The 25,582-nt window shown below is 38.4% G+C and overlaps 1 protein-coding gene across 1 annotated transcript; it reads right to left on the reverse strand.

The window, feature by feature from the left end:
• Positions 1-275: 275 nt before the first annotated feature.
• Positions 276-24,785, reverse strand: zgc:154142 (uncharacterized protein LOC555481 homolog). The gene is made up of 20 exons (XM_051909333.1): positions 24,574-24,785; positions 23,507-23,643; positions 22,153-22,246; positions 21,510-21,650; positions 21,070-21,167; positions 18,614-18,740; positions 18,283-18,507; positions 17,413-17,634; positions 13,326-13,466; positions 10,518-10,754; positions 10,131-10,316; positions 8,260-8,369; positions 7,869-7,969; positions 7,187-7,464; positions 5,681-5,844; positions 4,512-4,695; positions 4,199-4,417; positions 3,945-4,085; positions 3,469-3,693; positions 276-1,183 (listed from the first exon to the last, which is right to left on the reverse strand). The coding sequence occupies exons 1-20, from the start codon at positions 24,698-24,700 to the stop codon at positions 1,035-1,037; spliced, it is 3,306 nt and encodes a 1,101-aa protein (XP_051765293.1). The 5' UTR covers positions 24,701-24,785; the 3' UTR covers positions 276-1,034.
• Between the last annotated feature and the right edge of the window lie 797 nt (positions 24,786-25,582).

Consider the following 25,582-nt stretch of genomic DNA (forward strand, 5'->3'; position numbering starts at 1 on the left):
TGCCCAATGGCTTACACACAAGCAGACCACCAGTCAGCCTATTGAACATTAGGTAAAAGAAGAGATTGTTTAGCGCGTGAAATCAGTAGCAAGAATCACAAGAAGGAAGTACAATATCAGAATTTAAAACGACATTTCCAGTTGAGTTAAGCATTAGCACACCTGAAGGGCATTTCAAATAGCTTGATTATTTGTTGTGTTCATGCATGTGATCAAGCGTCATTCCCTGCAGGTTGATTTGAGGAGGTCCACTGACAGGAAATAATATACATTACTACACTCAAAAAATATTTATACCTATTATAATTTACAAGTCCATGTACTGCTTAACATTTCAGAAGGGTTATCTTCAAGGTCAAAGGGCACATTTTGACCCTACATTTGCATCGTAATCACTTCACAATAAATGCATAATTAATATCCTCTGATGCTCACTAATCACTGAATAGCAACTAGAACAAATGACAACAGATGCTCAACTAAATCAATCAACTCAGATGAACAGGTCTTTGTTCCTCTGACCTCTGTCATTCCCCCAGCCTGTTACGTAACCAACATCTCCGGCAGGCATGACAGACTCGGGTTTGGGTCTGATCTTGGGTGTCATGGTAACCATTTTGGCCAATCACATCAGGGCGATGTCATTGGTGAGGTCTTTATAGAGTGCACCAGTCGGGTTCCAGAAGTAAAAATGATTGGCTGGCACACATTATCTAACCACCCCCCTGAACACTATAAGGCTCATCATAATGGAGGTTTTTTAATAAACACTGACAAAAACTGAAACAGTTACACAGAATATAATATGGTACATATTTAATTGATGAGTTGTCAATAGATTATATAACCTAGGGTATGATTTTACCCCAAACTTCAACATGTCTTATACAAAATGGCAACTGCAAATCCACATATTGGTGCCTGGATTCCAGTTGTTTCTTGCTTCTGTACCTTTCAGCAGTCTGTAAAAAAATAGCTCAGATTTCTTGTTGAATCTTTTTGTACAGTCAATCGCACAACAGCTCTTTCCCATTTTAGACGTGTTTTTTAGGAAAAACAGCAGAATCGGTGGTCCAGTGTCCTTGGAAACCCTTTTTCTGGTTAGCATTGTTACTGAGGAAGCGGATGGTGGCCTTGTCCCCATTGACAGTTAAAGATGGTGGGATAGAGCCGCAAAATTTGCCTGAACAAAGAAACAGGATGCAGTATGACAATGGGAAAATGCAGGCTGATTATAAAAGCAACAAAATCCACAGTTCTGCCATGAAACTCTTGACGGCGCCGGCTCATAAGTCCTTAAAGGGATAGTACACCCAAAAATGAAATTTCTGTCATTAATTACTCACCCTCATGCCGTTTCAAATCCGTTCGTTCGTCTTTGGAACACAAATGAAGATATTTTTGATGAAATCTGAGAGCTCCATAGAGCTGTTTCCATAGAGCATTTCTGTCCCTCCATAGACAGCTACGCAACTGAAACTTTGATGACCATAAAGCTAATCCATATGAATCGAGCAGTTTAGTCCAAATTTTCTGAAGAGCCTTGATCACTTTATATGATGAACAGATTGAATTATAGGCTTTTATTCACATATAAACATTGATCAGCGAACATAAACAGAAGCTCAACCAAACCTGCTTGACGCACAAGAACAAATCTCTTGTGGAAGCTCAAACGTGCTGTTTAACACACGAACCTCACTGGCTCTCGCAGAAGCTCAAACATGCCGTGTAACGCACAAGAATTAACCTCATTGGTTCTTGCACTTCAAGCGAAAATGCTTGAGGTTCCATTGGTTTACCACAACTGATGTCTGAGTTGATTAATGTTTATGTGAATAAAAGCCTAAATTAAATCTGTTCATCATATAAAGCGATTGTGTCAAAAATTTTGGACTAAACTGGGGCCCTATGATTTCCGCGATGCAGAAAACGCGGACGGAATCGCGGAATACAGTCATAAAAACGGAATTTAGTATATAACGCGGAATGTCACGGAATTTGTCCAATTTTTGATGACTGAATAAAAAGCAGGTCAGTACACTTAAATGAAATCATGATATAGACTTTTGTCCGTGAATATTATGCCACAAATAGACTATTTAAATATAAATCCTGCATGTCTGTGTGCCTCTGAAATGAATGACGCGGAAGCGCGGTTTCATTTACCTCACACACACACAAACACACACTGAAGCACGTGCGACGCCCGCTGTGTTTTTATCCTCTGTCGCCTCACTATATGAGGAAATGAACGCACGAAATTCATCTCCAGAGCCGCTCTGAAACTTCATCAGCATTTAACCGCTTCGTTTGAATTTAGATAAATTAATTTAATAATAAATTATTAAAACTATCTTTTTAAGGAATAATCTCAGTTTTTCTTCCAATTTTAACAGTAAAGCTCTGTTGTGCAGCACATTGTTTGACAAAAAAAGTTTAATTTCATGATTAAAAGATAAATTAAATGGTATGCGTTCATTTGATTGCCGGAAAAATTTAAATACGGAACAGAATTTCTGAAAAAAAAAAAAAAAAAAAAAACTCATAAAAATACTTTTTTTTAATTAATAAATTTTGTTGTTTTTAAGAATTCAATTAATTAGACATGCTTTTTGATTATTAAAATGTAATTAAACCATTAAAATGGAATCCAGAAAAGTTAAAACAGAAAACAGAATTTGGTAAAAAATAAAACAGAATTTGAGGGGAAAGAATAAAACGTGTATCACAGGGCCCTAAAAAATGTAATTTTTTGTTAAACTTTTAATAAATTGTTGGTAAGTTTCATTATTTCAATTAATTAGACATGTTTTTTGATGACTAAAATTTTATTTAAACTATTAAACTGGAGTCCAAAAAAAAATTAAACTTAAAAAAACGGAATCCAGAAAAATTAAAACGGAAAAAAATGGAATTTGTGAAAAAATAAAATGGATTTCATAGGGCCCTACTAAACCGCTCAATTTATATGGATTGAGGGTGAGTAATTAATGACAGAATTTTCATTCTTGGGTGAACTAACCTTTTAACCCTATCTGCTTGCAATTACATCATTCTCTATAGGGCACAGCTGATTGGTTCCCACTATTTTGGCCAATGAGCTTGCTCAACATTCAAATTCTTGCCTATATTTTGCTGTAGCAGTTTGCAGCATGCTTTCAGAAACCCTCCATCTTCCCCAGCTCCACCTGTATAGATCTGCTACGGGGGCGATTCATGTATGCTTGTACAGCAACAGCATGTCTTGCTTGCTCACAGCAGCATGTCATGTGTATTGGCAGTGGCTAGTCCCGAACTTGCTCTGCAGCAGCTGCAATAAAAGCAGCAGCAGCGTAGCAGATCTATTCCGCCAAGACCAAATACATTAACATTGTCATACTCATTACCATGCCAAACTCTCAGAGAGTTGTCATGACAGAAATATTTATAACTATTTATTAACTATGCTATGGTATATAATCAAACCTTGTGATGACCCAGCAGCATCAAAGACCTCCACATAATCCACACACTGCCCCAGCAAACTAACAGCCTGCAGTTCAAAGTGAGTGAAGACAATATGGATTCCAGTGGCTGAGGGGATGTCGATAGTCCAGGTGCACACCGCTTGGCTTGGGTACTCATTGGGCCAGTTGGGTGATTGGAGCTCCCCTTTTTGACTTGTGAAGTGCCCACCGCAACCAACAGCAGCTGGAGATGTACAGATAAAGGTGGTCCAAAGTATGGAAATGAGAAGATGTGATGTTATTTTGGGTGTTCTGAGTGGTTGTTTTATGGTGTTAGTGGTTTGTTCAAATGAAATGCATGTATGATCAACATAACACTGACGCTCGTCTTAGCAAACACCATTGACCATAACCCAAATCTTAAACATAATATGTATTTGATGGAATGACAATATTCACTCAGAGGGAAAAGAAGTGTTTTGTTTTTTCACTCACTCTCTATGTCAGCAGGATCCACTGCTTTCCATTCGGCACTGAACCCTGCGTCCACAATTTTGTCATTGGAGGAGAAACTGATAGTCAGTGTGTCACCAGCCGTGACTAGATCTCTCGGAGGAGATGTGCTGCAGTGGGTACCTGAGAAAAAGAGCAGGATACACAGTATATTATATCCATATTCCCAAAACACTGCGGCGGCCCACATGAGAGCAAACTAGTATATATGGACATGCCACATAGGATATGTCTACCTAGAGTGCCAATGTTATCACTGAGAGTGACTTTGTCATTGAGGCACAGTGTGGTATCCTCCAGGGAGAAGTTGCTAAAGTGAAGGTAGACATTTTGTCCTGTGGGCACACGGATATTCCATTGGCAGGAAGCTCTGTTACTGTAACTATATGGATGATCCATTGATGCCAGCATGCCCTCCGTGCCAACCAGATCCTTCAGGCCACCACAACCAGAACCTTGAGAAAAAGAGAATGCTTTTTAAATTCTAAAATCTTCAGTTGATTCCAAAAGAACCAAGATTCTCCCGTCCAGCAATGCTAACGTACATACCGATGAGGTCATATATGTCTTTGCGAATGATGTTCTCAATCCAGGGCAGGTAGGCGGAGGAACGAGTGAAGACGCTGGGCTTCTTATCAAAGACACAGCCGATTGGACCAAAACTAGTGATGCCATGCACCTCCCAAGGGGCCGAGGAGCTGTCTTGGCATACCAGGGGTCCACCCGAGTCACCCTATCACATTAAATGAATGCTATGAGTGTAATGGAGGCAAGCTAGTAAGATCTGTATGTGTAAACCTCACTTCCCTTGGCCTTAAGAGGTGCACTAGCACCTGACACTGCGGTCTTTAGTGTCCTTGTTAGCGTGGCCACCTCTCATGTGGGAGACGCCGGTTCAACTCACACTCAGATGGGGTCGAGTAGGAGTGGTTATATTTGGTGCCGTGACCCGGAATGGGAGTGAGGTTTAGGGGGGTGATTGTAATAGAGGCAAGCTAGTAAGATCTGTACATGTAAACCTCACTCCCCTGGCCTCAAGAGGCACACAAGCGTCGGTCGCTAGAGACTGCGGTCTTTAGCGTCCTTGTTAGCGTGGCCACCTCTCATGTGGGAAACGCCAGTTTGAATCCCTTTCAAAGCGGGTCGAGTAGGACCGGTTATATTTGGTGCCATGACCCGGATAGGAGTGAGGTTTACAGGGTTGATTGTAATGGAGGCAAGCTAGTAAGATCTGTATGTGTAAACCTCACTCCCCTGGCCTCAAGAAGCGCACTACCGACAGACGCTAGAGACTGCGGTCTTTAGCATCCTTGTTAGTGCACCCGCCTCCCATGCCGGAGATGCCGGTTCGACTAGGCATGAGTATGATTCGGTTTGGTTATATTTGGTGATGTGACCCAGATGGGAGTGAGGTTTGGGGAGTGATTGTAATGGAGGCAAGCTAATAAGATCTGTAGGTGTAAACCTCACTCCCCTGGCCTCAAGAGTAGGACTGGTTATATTTGGTGCCATGACTAGCATCCTTGTTTTTGGTTGGTTTGTTGTTTGCTCTGCTCAGTTTCATTTGGTTGTAACTGTAATTACAAATAAGAGCATATTTGGAGTGTCTAGTATCTATTGGATATGCAAGACAATCTGTTCAAATTAGAGTTGAAAATGCCCATTGAATATAAATACAGCAGATGTTTACTCTACTTTATCTCAGAATAGTTCCATACCTGGCAGACAGACTTGAGCTCATCAGGTAAAGTGTAGCCGCAGCAGATCATGGAGGTCTTGACCTGGAACCACCAGTAGTCCATGCGTTTACAGGTGTCGTACGGCACTACCGGCAGGGCCACCTGGTTCAATGCCTCAGCAACTTTAGGAGCAGTGGAGTTACCTGTGGGCAAGATGGCATTATGTATTTGTAGATATTTTACTTATTATCTCTTACTGCAGAGGTTAAGGCTTAGAGCTGATAACTGGAAGATAAATAAGGATTCTAATCCAACCTTATATGATTGTGCATTCTAGGATGCATTATCAAAACTGCACAGCAGAGGGAGCAATCACTCCAGAGTCTTTGGGGACTATCGGGACTGTCAGATATGTGGGCCAGGGAGTATATATTGTACATGTTGGATCTGTACATTTTTAGTGCCTGTTTTTATACATCAGGGCAAATATGTTTATAAATCAAATTCAGATGGGGATGTTGAAAAAGTATCCAATTGCCTGAGTGTAAAAAAAAATGCCATGAGACAGATCACTCGATAATATTAGTTCCTTGTAGCAGACAGAAAAATAAGTCACGCTGTTAACACCCCACCAAAAATCCATCACTGACAAAATATCTAGTATAATATAATAAAATAAATCCGGTCATTCAAGGCAGCTTTAATTTTTTTAAGTTTAAGTTTTTCATCTAATATTTATATTTTATTTCAGCCAGTGCTATTATTGTTAACTAAAACTATTAAAAATAATTTTCTTTAATTGAAATGAAGCTGACATAAAATGAAATCAATGAAATAAAAAACTAATAAAAATGGCACATAATAAAAATACTAAAACTTAAAGTGAAAACAGAAAATATAAAATGAAAAGTGTATTCAAAATATAAATAAATATTTTAATAGTATATAAATAAAGAATTCACTGATTTCAGTTTTATTTCAATTAATGAAAATTATGTTTTATAGTTTTAGCTTTATTTAACAATAACAACACTGATTTTGCATGCAAGAATAGTATTATTTTTTATTATCTAAAAAAGTTGTCATTTAAGATTGTATTCATTTATTTATTATAATGACTTTGAAACACAGAGTTACTTTTAATGACCATCAGAGGATAAAGATTTTTTCCCCTAAATAATGTTGTAGTGAAGACATCTACCAGCTGCTGAAGTTAACAGTCTAGCTTCTGAAACTAACAACCTTTGACCTCCTGACATCAACTACCCACAAACAGGAAGTCCTCCCCAAAACTCACAGAACTGGCAGAAAGCCTCTCCAAGTTTTTTGATTTACTACATTTTATGTACTGTAATAAAACCACTTACAGCAGCTTTAAATGAGCAAAACCACTTCAAAACTTCATTCCCCGGTTTCACAGACAAGGCTTAAGCGTAGTCCCAGACCAAAATGCATGTTTGAGCTGTCAAGCTGAATACCTATCACTTTAATTCAGGGACTGGACAACATAGAGCAATGTCATGCGATTAAAATGAGTAAACTAACCTGTTTCATCTCCCCAGCCTGTGGCGTAGCATTTTTTGCCCTCGGGCAGGACCTCCTCAGCTGAAGGCAGACAGGCGAAATCAACATGGTCGGTGGGTGTGACCTCTCCATCCAGTCGCACCAGGGCGATATCAAACTCCACGGTTGGCACAGTTGGGTACTGGAAGCCCTCGTGGCGATAGATGCCAAGCACGTTAAAGCACTGCTCAGTTGGCTCAGAGAAGGTCAGGTTGTGTTTCCCTAAACACATTTTCCAGCGCTGCAGCTCATCGGCATACCTGATGAAAATCGACACACACACACACATGTACATCGAATCGGTCATTACAGCAAAAGCCCTGATGGGGTCATCAGGACTGAGACAAATCATCACCTATGAAAAATACTCCATTACAGATAAATAAAATCTCATTTAAATTAAATTGAAATAAAATATTCCTAAAAATAATTTAATGATATCTTGCTCCATGTGTCATATTTGTGAAAAGGTTCATGCATGTAAATGTTTTCAGCACTGATAATAATCAGAAATGTTTATTGAGCATCAAATTTATTTTAAACTGTAATAATATTTCACAATATTACAATTTTTACTGTATTATGATCAAATAAATGCAGCCTTGGTGAGCAGAAGAGACTACAAAATTTTAATTATTCCAAACTTTTGAATCATTTTTGTAACCTGATGAAGCAGTGAGCAGCTGTCAGGACCCAATTCTTATGGATGAGAGTTCCACCACATGTATGACCGAACTTGGGTGAAGGCTCTGAGTCACGCCAAACCTTCAACAAAAACAAATGTAAGAGATCCCTAGTCCTTAAGACCAATATTAATATTAATCCTTCCTTTAGCAAACATAATTAATAATAGCAACAAGCTGAATTAATACCTGACCTTAAGCACACTAACCTTAGTAACATCATGGTAAGTTCATTTCTCATATCATTAGCTTTGGATAAACATAATTTTATCTTTAATAAGATAAAACGACAAACATTAACTTTCCTGTCATGTAAGATATCTGAAATCTCTTCGAGGAAGAGTGCGAGATTGGATGAAGGCGTAACCGTACCTGCATGGATACTTGCCATGGCCAGGAGTGAGCATTGGCAGGTTCTCCGTTGACTATGCGAGTGTTGACAGCGGGAGGGATCGTGGGCTTCCCACAGCTCTCAGGCCAGTCTGTGCATTCAGATGAAGGCTTTTATCTGAGGAGATTTCTAACATGCTGAATGATTTCAGCTGTCAATTACCTCTGCTCTAAATTACCCAGAAAAATAGACCAGAGTTTTCAAAGGATATTTTGGTATTGCACAGGAATATATTGAAAATGTGAGCGGTGCTTGTAAAATTATGACCATGTTGCCAGGGATTTTGCCATAGCAAACTTTGGGGTGGTTGCCAGGTCATTGTTCTGGGTGGTTTTGAGTGCATGAGTTATTCCTACAGTTTGGTGGATTTTGTACCGATTAGGTTTGTTGGGGAAAAAAAGTAAAATTAAATTATTTTTTAGTCTTTTAAGAGGGAAAAATGGGAAAAACATACAGGTCAAGCTCAGGCTTGTATAATCTAATAATCATGACCAAATATTTCACATTATATGGAATATGTCCACCCGATTACATAACATTTTTACAACACATTTGTAAAAGGGTCTTTATGACTGATATAGGCTGTGATCTCTTTCATGGAAACTATCTATAAGCCTTAATTAAACAAAATAATCAATTATCGCAATCTTCTGGCGAGACGCGGGAATTCGTTCGGCACAAACCTCATACTGCATTATGGGTATTCTCTAGCCGTTGAGCGTACATCGGTTGTACACTCGTTATTGTGGTGCATTATGGGATTGAATGAGTGCACTCGAGATCGTCCACTATGATTTTGGACACCACTACAAATGGCTGTTCTCTCAAATAGTGCCCTATTTAAGGGTATAAGGCGTGATTTCGGACACAGCCTTAAGCTGCATCTCATTTTGGAGGCTGCGTCCTCCGGAGGTCGTATTAGAAGTCTGCATACGTCATCAAGGATTATCAAGGATAGTCTTATTTAAGAAAAGTAACGGTAATAAAATTGACTGTTATTCCTTGTGATGTGTAAAATACTGTAATTTCTTTCTTTTCTTTGCAATCTAATGGTTACTTTTCTTAAATGAGACCGTGTCGATGACGTATGCGGCCAACAAATGCGACCTCCGGAGGACGCAGCCTCCGAAATGAGACGCAGCTTTAGAGTTGCTTTCCCTCCAAGGAAATGATGTCACTTCTAGCAAGTCATGTGATTTAGGGCATATGCTTAAGATTTTAAAGGGCAAATAGCGCCAGTGTAACAGGGTGGACTGGAGTTGGGACATAAAATAATTAAGTGGTTTTACACATAAAAAAAAAAAAACATTTATAACTATAAATTGTGTTTTATGTCAAAGATAATAAATAAATGTATACTAATACTCAAAATTAATCATTTAGAAATACATATATGTGATGTTTAATTTAAAGTGAAGTTGAGAAAATATGATTTGGGATATAGGAATTTGCCTGTCAGGTTTTCTTTTATTTTTTTATTATTCTTAGGTACTAATCATTATGAATTTGTGTTAATTAGGGAACATCTATGCATGGAAAGTTGATTAACATTTTATGTAAAATATGCAGTATTGTTTCATGGGAACATAAAACACTGTAGAAATTACCCAAATTTCTATGCAGTTTTGGTGGTTGTGATGGCATTGCTTGGTGGTTACTTTACTAAGCTGTTCTTGGTGATTTCTAGCCCAGGTAGAATTTCCTTTGAACTACTTTGTGACAATACACACATGCAATATCTGGTTAGAATTATCAGCGCTTGATTGATTCTATGTATTGTTTCATATTTGCTGGAAATGATGTTTACTTGGCAATATATCTCATTCTGATTCTGAAATGATTTTGCTCATACCTATCGTAATGTCATCCCATGGGTTGGGTGGCACCGGAGGTTCGGTGGGGGTAGGTAAGGTAGAATCGGTAGTCCAGTGTGCACGGAAACCTTTGCCCTCAATGAAATAGTCGGCATAGAAACGTATCACAAGTTCATTTGTTGTGCTTTCGATGACAGCAGGCATTTTGGAGCCACAGAAGGGGCCTGTAAGAAAGTACATTTATTTGAATGTATTGCCCTCTATAGTCCTTAAAAGCATGCAAGCCCTACCATTTTAGTGGACGGTAAATTATAAACATATGTCTGGTTTGAATGAATGGAGGTTATAAATATGTCACAGTTTTAACTGATTTAAAGGGTCTCATAAAAAGGTGCCCTTGCAAAGCATTCCTTGTCCTCGCTCACCGTATTTTTTTGCTCCAGGTTGTGTTCCGTCGTAGACAACCACGTTGTCATTGCACTGGCCGAAAAGGATGCCAGCCTCTTCCACGTCAAAGTCAGTGAACGTCAATTTAATGGTCTTCCCCTTGGGATCGCGTATGGTCCACAGACACATGCTGTTAGCCGGATAGTTCATGGGCCAGTTTTGAGACTTGATGATGCCTGTCTCCTCCTGTGAGAAACCTCCACATCCCTGGATATCTGCAGGACATCATAAGTGCGGTTTGGTGCTTTCGGACAGAGTAACGGCTATAAAATGTGACAGTGAAAGGTAGAATTGTTCCAACCAAGCAAAATGTCATGAAATTGTGTCTTGCTGTTAAAGCAGAAGTCAGCCTGTACATGGAATCTCAGGTTTTAGCCCCAGGCCCAGGACAAGCCACATGTCACCATGGTCCAAAATTAACTTTTTGCCAGACCTACCAGTGGCAGGTGAATTGAGAAACTTTTATCATTATTTCCAACCATCCATGAGACAGTATTTTGTAATTTTATAAACATATCTTTTGTCCCAATGACAATGGGATTATTTAGCTGGTTTTCCTTGCAAACAGTACAGGGCTGCACTTTCAAACCAAACAGATTTCTGTTAATCAATCAGTGATTTTGCATGAAAAATGCGATATCTGCATGTTCTTTTGAAATGACTATTTCGCTCATGAAATTCAGCAGAACAATGGTAAATGTGACCACAGCTTAAGTAGATTGTAGAGACAATTGGTGCCAATGGTTTGCACGATTGGGAAATGCAGCCCAGGTCATTGGGCTACACTTGCAAAATCATATACAAAATCAGATGACCACAGATCACAGAAAATGTAAAAGCTGTTTTGTGGCTTAAAGAGTCCTATTATGCCTTTTTACTTTTTTTTTTTAACATTCTTTAGTGTGTAATGTTACTGTTTTAGCACAAAGTCACTCCAGCGGGAGTTATCCTCTATATCAGTAACACTGTTTCTGAACTCACTGTAACGCCTCCATTGTAGTCTTGAGTTTTCTTCCGGGAATAAACACGTCACAAGAATCCTCATTTAAATAATTCATGCCCAAGGCATATGCAAATAAAGGGGCAAGGCCTGGTTGAGTTGAGTTATAGCGTGTTGAAACTCGCGGTCATGGTAAGGGCGTGACATTTCCCAAACGCGCTGAAAGCGGTTGACCAATCACAACACACTGGTCCAGCCGACCAATCAGAGCACATTGCTCTTTTCAGAAGGAGGGGGTTCATAGAGACAGGAACTAAACAGGGGTGCATTTCCCAAAAGCATCATTAGCCAACAAACATTGCAAAAACAAGTTTCGTTGTTACTGACATAGTTCAATGATTTGGTGTTTCCCAAAACCATCATTCAAACGAACATTCGCAAACTGCATCGCAAACTTGTGTGGTTGGAACGACAGCTCTCGAGCTGTGGTTAGAAGCATAGTTTCTTGTTTTTATAACATGTGGACTTTAAAAATCATTATCTTGGGCAAAATAAGCAAGCTGACATTAAGTACAATGCATATCTTTTATTTCGAATACATACAAATGTCATTTACATATTTTAGTTTGTCAAGATATTTTAAGCGCCGTTTTTGAAGAGTACGTGCTCTAGTACGTAAGAACGCGCCTATGATTGAATCTGGAAATAAAGCAAAATAACTGAGAAAAACGAGAAGCAGTCCTCTGATGCTATGTCCGTAATTTATAGCAAAACATCGATCTCAAACGGATTAATTTAAAGAAGTTATTACTCCACCACCTGCGTGACATCATTAACCAACATGGCTGAATGACAGGATTGCGACAATACGGTTTCGGGAAACAGTCATTACTAGCTAGTTGAGTTACGAGTTACGTCGTTGTATGGGAAACACACCCCAGAGCGTTACTGACAGACTGGAAAGTTAGGTGCTGCAACAATGTCAAATATGTGAAAAATAAGGTGTTTTTTTGAACATTCATGCATGAAAACCTATTCTAGTAGACCCCAAAAACAAAATCAAGCCTTTCATAATTGGTCCCCTTTAACAGCATTTTTGTATTTCAGAGAAAGTTTTAAAATGATATTAAAACTACATATACAGTATAAAATGTCCTATAAGGCCTTCTTTTTGTTCAGTACATTTCTAGTTCACTGCACAGGCAGAGGGAAACTGCAGGCAGAATTTACTGTGAGTCTAAGTAGAATATGTCATAGAGACAAGCTTTAAATGTGAGCTCTTGCAATGCATGTTAATGCAGGCGTCAATCAGCATGACTCCAGATGCTTTCCTCTCCTTTTTTAGGGGTGTACCATCTGGTGAAGGGGGAAATGTTTTTCATAAATCCAGGAATGTGTATATTTACTGTGAAATATAGCTCTTTCAATTGCCACTGTGTCAGCCAGGGCATTTATTTGAGCGATTTGGCACTATTCCAGTTTGGAGATGTGCAACTCTAAAATGAGATTTCAAACATATAATTTGAGTTCTAAAATATTATTAAATTATTGGTAAAATTGGACGATTAAATGATGTTGACATTTTTTGTTTGCCACACTCTTTTGTTATTCTGCATTGCTATTCTACCCTCATTACCTGGATTTCAAAATCTCCATAGGACACACACACACACACACACACTTCTCACAAGACACACAGGGCTGCTGATGGCTGTTGGCTCGCAGCTGCATCAGCAGGATTCATCCGAGGTGTGTGTGTGTGTGTGTGTGTGTGTGTGTGTGTGTGTGTGTGTGTGTGTAGGTGTGAGTAGATGGATGTCTTTATAAGTTTGCAAAGGTGTTTTACCAGAAAGGTCCTCTGGATACACAGCTTCCCATGTGGCAGAGAAGCCACGGTCGGCTAGCCGAGCATCTGACTGGAAACTTAGCAACATGTTGTTACTGACACTGATAAGAACTGGGGGAAGAACAAACCCGCAGTGTGTGCCTGAGAGAGAGATAAAAGAGAAAGAGAAAGTTTCTGCATTACTCTGCATCTAATGGCACAAAGTCAGAACATTGACATTACTGGTTTTGCATCAGTTGCACTTAAGTCCACTAAAAATGTGAGTCAAAGTTTCTTGTATCAACAAGACATCAGTCATAAGGGTCAATTTTTTGAAATTGAGATTTATACATCATCTGACTGAAGGTTGAGATTTATACATCATCTTAAATAAGCTTTCCATTGATGTATGGTTTGTTAGGATAGGACAATATTTGGCCGAGATACAACTATTTGAAAATCTGGAATCTGAGGGTGCAAAAAAAATCTAAATATTGAGAAAATCGCCTTTAAAATTGTCTAAATGAAGTCCTTAGCAATGCATATCCACTCACAAAAATACTTTTTTGATATATTTACGGTAGGAAATTTACAAAATATCTCCATGGAACATGATCTTTACTTAATATCCTAATGATTTTTGGCATAAAAGAAAAATCGATAATTTTTGACCCATACAATGTATTGTTGGCTATTGCTACAAATATACCCATGCGACTTATGACTGGTTTTGTGGTCCAGGGTCACATTTAGTTTCACAAAACCACTCACCCCCTCCTGGCTCTTAGAAACAAACAGGCTATTTTAGGTTCTGTACCTTTAAGGAAGACCATTTGTGCCACATAAAAAAAAATAATAATTCTTTGGATAATAATTATATATACAGTAGGCTATATAGTCATAGTTATGGCATATGATATTTTAAATTATAATAGGCTTTAATAATGACTTTTTGCATTTTTTCTTTTAATTATTATAATTATGTAATTTTGTCATAATCTTTTGTCGTAATTTCGTGTCTCGTGTCCCATGTTTTATTGAATCTTTTGGCTGCAATGCTCCAAAATCGTGAATAAATCATTCTTCTGAGTCTGTAATTTTTAATCAACCGGTCCAGTAAGTTAGCCAGCAGAACCGTTTGAATCGGTTCGCGCGTCGGTCTGATTCGAATTCAGGGATCGTTTGGAGCCGTTGCTCACTAAGTAAAACATTAAAAGATACTCTAGTACATAGAGAACAATAAGCGCTGGATAAAGTGGATTTTTTTTTTACCTTCAGTTAATTGAAAACAAGCCTGCAAATGCATCCTATGTTTTGTCAGCGATGAAGAAGGTGTTTATTAAGTTCAACACCTGCATGTGAAGCTGGTGAACGGCCCTGTTGCAGGTAAACAGTTTTCTAGAGGACTTTTAACCCAGGGCTTATCTTTTCGAAATTAATCCTGGATATTCAGGATTCGAGGGTTGACTGTACTTTCATAAACCCCGGGTTAAAGTTTGTATTTCCATATGGGGTGTCGATGTCATTGATTGGACAAGCGAAGCGCGCGAATTGTTTAAATAGCAGCTCATTCCTGACTGTACTATCCCGTTTGCCCTGAATATACTTTTCAGACCATAACTGTCTCTTTTTCACTCTACTTAACGCGTTTTCCGTCTGATATTTTCATTTTTCATTCACGAAATACAGCGCAAGAATTTTCTGTGACTGTAAATGAATATTTAAGGTAAGCTGTGTTCAATTAATGATTGGATCATAGAAAATTATGATATACTTTTTTTACTCGACGGTGGGCCTGTGCAAGCTTTGTTGTTAATGTAGATTTGATTCGTCAGTAATAAACAACGGCAAGTTGTTATGCATTAAAAAATACTTCAGCTTTAATAGTACAAAAAGCATTTAGGAAGTCATCATCTCCATTTCATATGAACATAATGATTATTTCATTTGTCGAATGGCATCTAATTATGTGAGAGAAATTAACTCGTGCCATGTGTGCTAATCAGTATTCCTGCAATACAAGTCAAATTCATTATTAATATTAAGAATTCCATATAGGCCTACTGTGGGCCTATAGCTCAGGTTAACATGGTTTGTTATGCATTTCTATTCAAACTGTTGAACTCCTATCTTCAGGGTAATACAGGCTGTCAGCAGAACTAACACTCACACACCGCTTCATCTTGACAGCCAGGATAAAGAAAGTGATGTGAAGAACATACACATACACTCTTGCAACAGGCAAGTAAGGACACAGTGTCAAGACAAATGAGCCATGCAGTCCATGACTGCTGGTGGACCAAAACTGAACTTGTTTTTATTCATTTAATGAATTTCAAAGCCCTTTTGTTCAGTGGTTTGATGGAATAATTCACATTTAGTATCACAAAATCACATTTAGTATCACATTTAGTTCACAAAAACAATTAGTAATTATTATTTTTGAGTTTTGTTGTTCCAATAATGTTCTTTTATTGCACTGAATTTTTCAAGAATGCACTGGTCACTCTTTTCCATGCATTTACAATAAAAAGTGATACATTTCCATCTGTTTTTTTTTTAAACATACCTGTTTATGTCTTCAAAACTCTTGGAATATAGTTTTATGAACCATATATACTGTATACTTTTATGAAAGCTCCATTCTCCATTCATTGTAATTGAAAGGACAAGAGCGATTCAGTTTTTTTGCCCCACGGAAGAAAGAAAGTCATACAGGTTTGGGCAGACATGAAGTGACGCTTTAGGGGTGTACTATTCCTCTACAATATCACTGCTCTGCAAATAGCCAAAAACACTTGTCCTTTTTGTCTTTTCTTGTAGTTCAAACATCCCAAACTTTTGGTTCTTTCCCCTCACACTTTCTCTTTCATTCTTTCTCAACCTGCACCAGGACTCATTGACAGTATCTGGGGTGCAGTCCTTGAAAAGCTGCTGCAGATAAGCGTATCGGCTGCTCACAGCTCTGTTTGATGTTCAGTAATAAGGAGCCGTAATTTATAGTACGCTCGCCTGCTGGCTCATGCCTCACGGAGACTGATGATAATCAGTTTTTACAGTCCCTTTGTGTGAGGGATAAGGGAGAGCGATGAGAACGGCAGCTACTCTTGCGCCAGCAGTGCCATTTAGTGTTAGTTATGGGCCCCAAAACAGAGTCGAAGGTCGTCTCTGATAGGCCACGTTTTGGCACAGTGCTATGCTGGCTTGACACATTTTATCTAATTAAATTACTGGAGGATGTCACATATTAAAGAGGACCTATTATGCCCTTTTACAAAGTCTTGATTTTGATTTTGGGGTCTACTAGAATAGGTTTTCATGCTTGAATGTTTGAAAAACACTATTTTTCACATATTTGACATTGTTGCAGCACCTCTCTTCCCAGTCTGTCAGTAACGCTCTGTTTATTTCCTGTCTCTATGAAGCCCCTCCTTCTGAAAAGAGCAATGTGCTCTGATTGGTTGGCTGGACCAGTGTGTTGTGATTGGTCAATTCTTCAAGCATGTTTCAGAAATTTCACGCCCTTACCATAACCATGAGTTTCAACATACTACTAACTCAACTCAACCAGGCCTTGCCCCTTTATTTTGTGTTAACCTTGAGCGGGAATTATTTAAATGAGGAACATTGTGACGTATTTGTTCCTGGAAGAAAACTCAAGACTACAATGGAGGCATTTCAGGGAGTTTAGAAACAGTGCTTACTGATATAGAGAATAACTCCTTGCAGTGACTTTGTGCTTTATAACTTTGCAGACCTTTTTCATGCTCAAAAAGCAACATTATACTCTAAAGAAAGTTGAAAATGTAAAAAAGCATAATAGGTCCTCTTTAAGCCTAGTTTTAATAATGCAGATTCGGGCAGTTGCAAAACTAGAAGATTTTTGGTTTTAAACAAAACATTGTTTAGAGTGCACTATAGATTACATGTTAGATTTTAATGTTTTTTGAAAGAAATGCCCGTTGCAAAACTCGCCGCCATGATGCTTGGGTCTTGTGGGTGGTTTCCAGGGTGTTGCTAAGGTGTCTCAGAGTTTGCAAGCACCATTTATTAAACATAAAGCTATAGTAAGTAACCTTTGTATCTTTTTTTTAGTGTCGTGTCTTACCCAGTGACTGCTGACTATCGATGACGGTGAGTTTATCTGTGCCGCATTGGCCTGCTTCACCCACGATGGCCAGATCAGTGATGTGCAGTTTGACAAGAAAGCCCTCATCCACTGTGATGTCCCAAGAGCAGCTCAAGTTTGCAGGATAAGCCTGAGGATAGTTCTTGGAGCTTATCTGACCTTTACGTCCGAACAGCTTCCCAGGAGACCCACAGCCAGAGTCTGAACAGAGAGTGAGTGTTATTGTCTGAACAATAATGCTCAAAAGAAATTCATCAGACCCTGCAATCTTTAAATATCATCTGGCTTCATGTAGGGTAGAAGCATGTCATGCTTGATGATAGCACTGCAAAATGTGCTTGTTATCTCTTCATGTCTTTAATGCCTAAACTGTTTTTCCTAGAAAGAAATCAAATTAAATGGTGTGTAAACTTAGACTTTTGCAGTGTCAAACTGTGCTCAGATTTGCCAGTATATCCAAGTCTTCAATCAAAAGTCAGAGATTTTAATAAGAACTTAATATTATTAAATCAATAAAGATTTAAAGATATATATATATATATATATATATATATGTATATAAAGCTTAAATAATTTAGAACGTTTTAACTTAATAAACTTCAAAGCAACATATAAACTTCGCCTGCAGTACAGTTGTCTTCTGGGTCAACCTTTAATGCCATAATTAGATTTATTATTTGTTTAGTTTCATGTTTAATCCCCTTTATTGTGCACAACAAGCCATATTAATTTGCCCTCCTTAGTCATTAGACTGCAGGAGGTGCATTGATCATCAGCCTTATACTTTAATATGACCAGGTAAGTGATGCATTGATGCAGTTTCTTTCAAAATGCCATTATTGTACTTACCTTCTGGAGCAGGTGTGGGTGTCTGAACTGGTGTGGTGGTTGTTGGTCCAGTGGTCGTGGTCTTGGTGGTGGTTGTTGGTGTGGTTGTAATTGGTGGGGCACTTGCTATGGTGTAGGTGGCGCTGAAGCCTTTAGCAGTCCCGCTCGAATCAGACTTGAAACGAACCACCATACTACTGCCACTAGACAACACCGGAGCCGGGACCTTGTTTCCACAGAAACGACCTACAGTAATTGAGATTTAGGTTTTTTGGCAGATAAAAATGAGTGCACAGATGTTGGGCGAGGCACAAAGGCAAGCTTTTTGGATTCAGTAAATGTCAGTTCTCACCCAGTTGAGCGGCACCATCTGAAGCACCATCATAGACGTCCACAAAGTCACCACATGATTCTGGGACAAGGTCAAAAGCTGTGAATGTTAGCCGGACCTTTTCCCAATCAGGTACGCGTATCATCCACTGGGCAACACATACATATAAAAAAATTAGTTAATTTAACATTAATCCTCACCTTAGAATAACTAGATTAGAGTGCATTTAAACTGCTGTTTTTGGCATTTTGTTTTGCACACTTTTGCAAATGCACAATACATAGACTGATCCAAATGCAATTTTGGTATCCTGACAGGGCTGGTGAAAATGTGCTTTCTCATGCATCTTTAGTTAGTTTCAAGTCAAGGCTGGAAGGCTGGAAGGCTGGCTGTAGATTAGCTAATGTGGGTAAATATCCTGCCAGATGGAGCCGCACCGTGAGGAAGCTTCCAGCAGTCTGACTTCCACAATCAAAGCCCCCCATGTCAAAACTGATCATCAAATCCTCCTCACAAACTCCACAATTTCCTCTGTGTGCAATCAGATCGGGACTGGATTCATTATTCATAAACATTTGTCAAAAAACATGATGGAACTATATTTTTAGAAGTTATGAAGAAAATGTGTTAGAATGTTGTGAATGGATGCAAGGACATTGCTAGTTTGTTCTGGGTGGTTGTTAGCTGATTGGCCTGGTCAGAAGAAACTAATCCCAGTGATATTCATCTCCTAAAGAATATGGCTTGTATTCTCTTTCATTGTGGATTTTTTTTTCATTTGTTTTATCATGTGGCAGCTGAAAATCAATTGCAATCGCTTAGAACAGTACCATACTCTCAATCCGAGGTATCATTCATGCCTGTAGCACAAACAATCGCTAACAGTCAGTATGAGCAATATGGTGATGCTTGCATTAGCGCTTTAAAACAAAGGCAATTTCCTCTAATGCAGGAGTCAAATATATTTCACGCTATTGAATATGATGGTGAAGGTTATATCTTACTAAAGGTGCGGTCACATTTACTGTTAATCCGAAATCCAGTCTTTTCAATAGGAATCCACACGATTGGGAATTTCAAATGAGGACGAAAAAGTTCTTGAGCTGATTTCAGTTGGTTATGTCAGTTTGCCACAGTGACCAACAGAAAGCTGCTTGCTGAAATTTCACTGTGTCCACTCTTTAAAGGGGTCATAAACTGAGAAATCAAATTTTCCTTGAGCTTTTGATATATAAGAGGTCATCATACTTTAACAATATCCTGTAAGTTTCGGAACTGAAAACTTCCTTGTTAGTCCAAAAACAGCTTTTAATGTTACCAAGCCCAGCGAACGACTCATCCTGGAATGTGCCAATCTATAATAGATAGGTGAAAGACCTCCTCTGCAGAAGAAAATCAACACCTACTTCACCATTGCAACTTTGGCCCCGCCCACTAGCGTTAGTGAGATGAGGAAGAGAGAAGAGCACAGGATCACTCACTGGACTAAAAATAACACCTTTCAAATGATCCTAATGCTAGGAATGTGGTTATTTTATTTATTTTTATGCGGTACATTACACTGTGGATTCTTTGGTAAATAAGCGTTAATTCTAATGCCTGATCTGTGACCAGTGATTTCTGATTTACAACGATTCATGTACAGTCAAATGTTCTTTGTCTATGTGCCAGTAAATCAAACAAGTGATGACTTAACGGTCAACTTCACATTGTTTCTCTTAGTAGGATGAAAATAATCTTGTGATTATTAAAAAATAAACTGTGATTAAATTATAAATAGAAAGCGATCAAAGAACGCTTCCTTTGCAATCGCTGGAGCTGTCAATCAAACAGCGCGAGTTTATCAGTGACTGAGTACTCGCGCCAAAATTCCTGTAATAATCGAATCTCTTATCTACAGTGTGTTTGCACTGTTAGTTATGTCTGTGATCGTCTACATGCTCATCACTGCAACCTTTCATGCCACAATCTAAATAAAATGCCATAGATCTAAATATAATCAACACTTTACACAATTAGTTAACCTTGAGAGCTGCAATAGTAAAAATGTGGTAAAAGTTTTTGAGAGAGTTAAACATGTAATACTAAAGCTATTTCATATGCAAAGATGTTAGCCAATCACAGCAGTGGGCATTTACAGTGAAGTCTCACAGCAGACACGCCCCTTCAAACAGAGCGTTCAAATCAGAGGGCTAAAATCAGGGTAGGAAAAATGCCTTTTATTTCTAAATTATGACAATTTTTGATGTAAAAATCATACTAACATACTAAGTGCACCCCAGGAAACATTCTAAAACAATAAAACAATGCAGTTCATGACCCCTTTAAGACAGCAGATATTGAAAACAATGTTCAGAGCAATGGAATAGCGTAGGTGGAAAAGGACAAAGATACAGACTCCAGAGAACAAATGGGAAAAAGACAGATTGTGATAATTCAAGAGCAGGTGTAGAGGTCATATTGATCATTGGAAGCACCTGGTAGAGCACGCCATTCTCATAGTTTTGTGCAGGAAATCCAGGGGTCAACAGCTCCCCACGGTCACCTTGAAGAACGCCACCAGCCCCAACTATTTCTAGAAGCATGGGAACGAGAGAGATTTAGCTGCATAGAGAGACACCAAAAGGGTATTCTGACAGCCCCCCCCCCCCCCCCCCCCCCCCCCCCCCCATACACCCCAGTTACACACCACACACACACACACACACACACACATTAACGCGCTGCGTCTCTTTCTAGGTCAGCTGCAGTGAGACACTTATAACAGCCTCTCAGTATCTGGCAGAGTACGATACAGTCACTAAATGATGATATGAAAAGTGCAACAGACGTGCATTGTTAAATCTCTAATGTTCTTCCACCGTGTTAATAATACTGTTATGTAATTAAGTCATTATGTAACTCTCATTGTCGTTACCTGACGCCGTCTCAGGGGCCACAGCTTGGTACAGGGCTTTGAATCCCTTCTCTGTGTATCTGTCGTTGGTGTCAAAGTACACAAAAATGCTGTTTCCTAAGGACACTATTGGTTTAGGCGTTGAATAACCACAGTACCTCCCTGCAAGAGAAAGAAATCGTAGAGTTTTTATTGAACACACAGCCTTTGACATCAATAAAAAAGATTTTCTCTTACATTTTCTCATAAGTTTTTATTTTGCTATCCTAACTAATCAAGATTATATAGTTATCTGAATTTATTTTTTCATTTTTGGGTTGTGACCCACCAGTTGAGAACCTCTGGACTAGAATACCCAGGAAAATACAGCGCTTTTGCTTTAGGTAGAGTGACCAGTTTTTGTCTTGATGTGTTTCCTCTCATTCAAACTGAAAATTTGGCAGAACATGCTTAGCATAAGCAATGGCTCAACAGTCAAAAAATGGTGACCGGTAACATTCACTCAGTCTGTCAGAAGTTAATTGCCTCATGCCCTCTGGAATAAATGCAGGCAGATCTCTTCTGCGCTCATGGTAATTAACTTACAGTGATTTTTTTTCGGACTCTCTGCAGGGAAGAGAAATGGTTTTGCCAAAATGATGACCAGCCTCAGCACAAGACTCACCAATGGTGCCGAGTTCATCCTTGAGAGTGACGAAGTCGGCCTCACACGTATTGGAGTCCTCTATAGAGAAGTCTTCAAACCACAGATGGATCAACTATAAGTAGAAACCATAAGAATTAATTTTCCATGAATGGGGTACACATTTGTGTCCCATTACACTGGAAATAATGTGTTGTAGAAACAATTTAGAAATTGCTACACTCTTAAAAATAAAGGTTCCAAAAGGGTGTTTACACAGTGATTCCATAGAACAACAATATTTGGTTCTCCAAAGAACCTTTCAGTGAACAGTTCTTAAAGGGATAGTTCACCCAAAAATGAAAATTACCCTATGATTTACTCACACTCATCCTAGGTGTATATGACTTTCTTCTTTCAGACAAATACAATCAGAGTTATGTTAAATAATGTCCTGGCTCTTCCAAGCTTTATAATGGCAGTGAATACAGGATGAGATTTTGAAGCCCAAAAAAAGTGCAACCATCCATCATGAAAGATATTCACATAGCTCCATGGGGGTTAATAAAGGCCTTCTGAAGTGAAATGATGCATTTGTGTAAGAAAAATATCCATATTTAAATCTTTATAAACTAAAATAACTAGCTTCCGGCAGACAGGCATACGCACTTCGCCTTTATTAACCCCCTGGAGCCGTGTGGAGTACATTTATGATGGATGGTTGCACTTTTTTGGGCTTCAAAATCTCATCCTCTATTCACTGCCATTATAAAGCTTGGAAGAGCCAGGACATTAGTTGGTTTGAGGGTAAATCATAGGGTAATTTTCATTTTTGGGTGAACTAGCCCTTTAAAAGAACCATTTTTCTCATAGTGTGAAGAACATTTTAAAAATCTAAAGAACCTTTTTCCACTATAAAGAACCTTTTGTGGAATGGAAAGATTCCATGGATGTTAAAGTTTCTTGGAACCAAATAAAGAACCTTTATTTTAAGAGTGTAGTAAATTTCACAAACAATTACAAAGAAACAGGAACTAACACATTGAAATAAACATTTTGAAGTTGAAATACAGAATATTGTATTTTCTTATAAAACATGCTCAGACGATCTTTGTTTTTAACCTACCTTGAAAATCTAATGTAAAATAAATATACCAAAAACAGCACATTCAGTATGTATATTTAAATTATAGTAGTTATAAGAACCCCCTTTCACTGACACTTAAAAACAATGTTTGTTTTTTTTCCCCCTTTTTTTTTAGCATTGGATTTCCCTATTTGAAGCCTGTGCAAAGAGCTTTCAGAAACCAAAGCATGTAGGTCATCTTACAAAATCCTTACAGTGTCCTAATGAGCAGCTAACGGCTAATGAGCTGAGGTAAGTGTCACCCGGTACCTTATTGGCTTCTACTGTGATGTGCCAACTGCAGCTCATGCCATTGTCGTAGCTGCTGGGGTAATTCCCACTGGAAAATTCCCCTGAGGAAGCCGTCAGCTCCTGCAGACTACCACATCCCGTATCGATCTCATCCTCTGCGTACAGAGACAGAGCGAGAAATAGAATTTGACATCGCCTGTGTAAACAGATTGATTACATTTCCTCAGCAGCACCCTGCAGGTGAAGCTATTTCATGGATTCAGCCTCGTGGAACATAATGCAGTTTTAGTCTGGTAACTGAATTTGAAAAGAAAGGATAATGTGCGTGTGCCAATACCTATAGGCCTATATATTGCGCTGCATTCATCATTAGTGTTGCAAAAATAATCTTATGGGTAATAATGGTTATGTGAAACAATGTAAGTTAAACTTTTGCAACAAATTATACTCCGATAAATACTTTAGGTGTAATTTCACTCGCATGAAACTTTTACATTAATGTGCACCAGAGTGTAAAAGTCCTTCTGGAAGTAGAAAATGATTACAGGAAGCTTCTGAGAGCTATTTTTGAGAGTATTACACAGTTTCACGTTGTAATTTGCATGTATATGCTGCTTTCAAGTGCTTTCTAAAGAGGAGAATGCTGCATTGTATGGCACAGATTTCTGATTCAACAAACGTAGGCTATAGTACTTTTGTGCTGAGAAATGATTTAAAGTTTTATCAATAACTTTAATCATTCAAAAGTAATTTTATAGTTGGAGTTTATAAGAAGAGTGCAAGAAAATCATTTGGGTTAGAATTTAATTAAAATTAACATAACATAAGCTGTTTTCATGAACTTAAAGTAGCAGAGGTTCATTACAGACTAGTTGTTTATCAAGTAAACATCTTTGTGGCTTTGATTAAGTCTATTGATTAGACATTATATGCTCTTATAATCATAAATAACTACTCCATTTCTATTGTTGCATTTTATTACCACTGAGATGCTTTAAATTTCTATAACATCTACATTTATATCTGAGTGGAATAATTATCTTGATTAAATTACTAATTATCTTGATCTCTTGGACTTGACCCACCTCTTGGACTTGAGTTGTTCTTCTCAATGACAAACACCACAACTAGTCCAATACTGACTGCAGTCAGGGCTACAAATAAGAAAATCAGGCTCTTCTCTAGGGTTGTCAGACCTTTCTTGGACTTCATTTGTTCTGATGTTCCTCAGCGTCATCCAATCGAGAAACAGTGTGATGATCTTCAGCCGAAGCTGACTGACTAACGTTCTCCTCACAGATGTTCTAATATTTATAATGTTGTGTTGACCTTTGTTTAGCTGTACTTTACTCTCGGATGGGTTGACTGTGCAAATCCACAAAAGCAATTTCTGTGAGTATCTCCTTGATGCATTTTACTGCATGTGTGACAGGTCAGGTTGTAAATTTAGGAAATTGTACTGGTTTTATCTAGGAAGTCTTATCGGTTAAGTGAAAACAATGATTACAGTCTCAAATGATTAACTAAGTAAGAAGTATCTTGGTTGTAGACCACTTGTAGACCTTTTGTGATTCACTCACGGTGAAGTTCTTTTTTGTTCTTTGCTTAGAAGTAAAATATGGAGCCCCGCACATGGCATGCAGGAAACAAAGTAAATTTTGCGCACGATTTACTAATTTGTTCCCTCGATTTTCTAAATCGTACTCACTATTTACTAATTCGTTCCCTTGATTTGCTAAATCGTGAGCACTATTTACTAATTCGTTCCCTCGATTTTCTAAATCGTTCGCACGATTTGCTAATTCGTTCCCTCGATTTGCTAAATCGTTTGCACGATTTACTAATTCGTTCCCTCGATTTGCTAAATCGTTTGCACGATTTACTAATTTGTTCCCTCGACTTGCTAAATCGCGTGCACGATTTACTAATTTGTTCCCTCAATTTGCTAAATCGTACTCAATATTTACTAATTCGTTCCCTCGATTTGCTAAATCGTTTGCACGATTTATTAATTCGTTCCCTCGTTTTGCTAAATCGTGCGCACGATTTACTAATTCATTCCCTCGATTTGCTAAATCGTTTGCACGATTTACT

Source organism: Ctenopharyngodon idella, chromosome 1, assembly GCF_019924925.1.
Source record: "Ctenopharyngodon idella isolate HZGC_01 chromosome 1, HZGC01, whole genome shotgun sequence".
Classification (NCBI taxonomy): domain Eukaryota; kingdom Metazoa; phylum Chordata; class Actinopteri; order Cypriniformes; family Xenocyprididae; genus Ctenopharyngodon; species Ctenopharyngodon idella.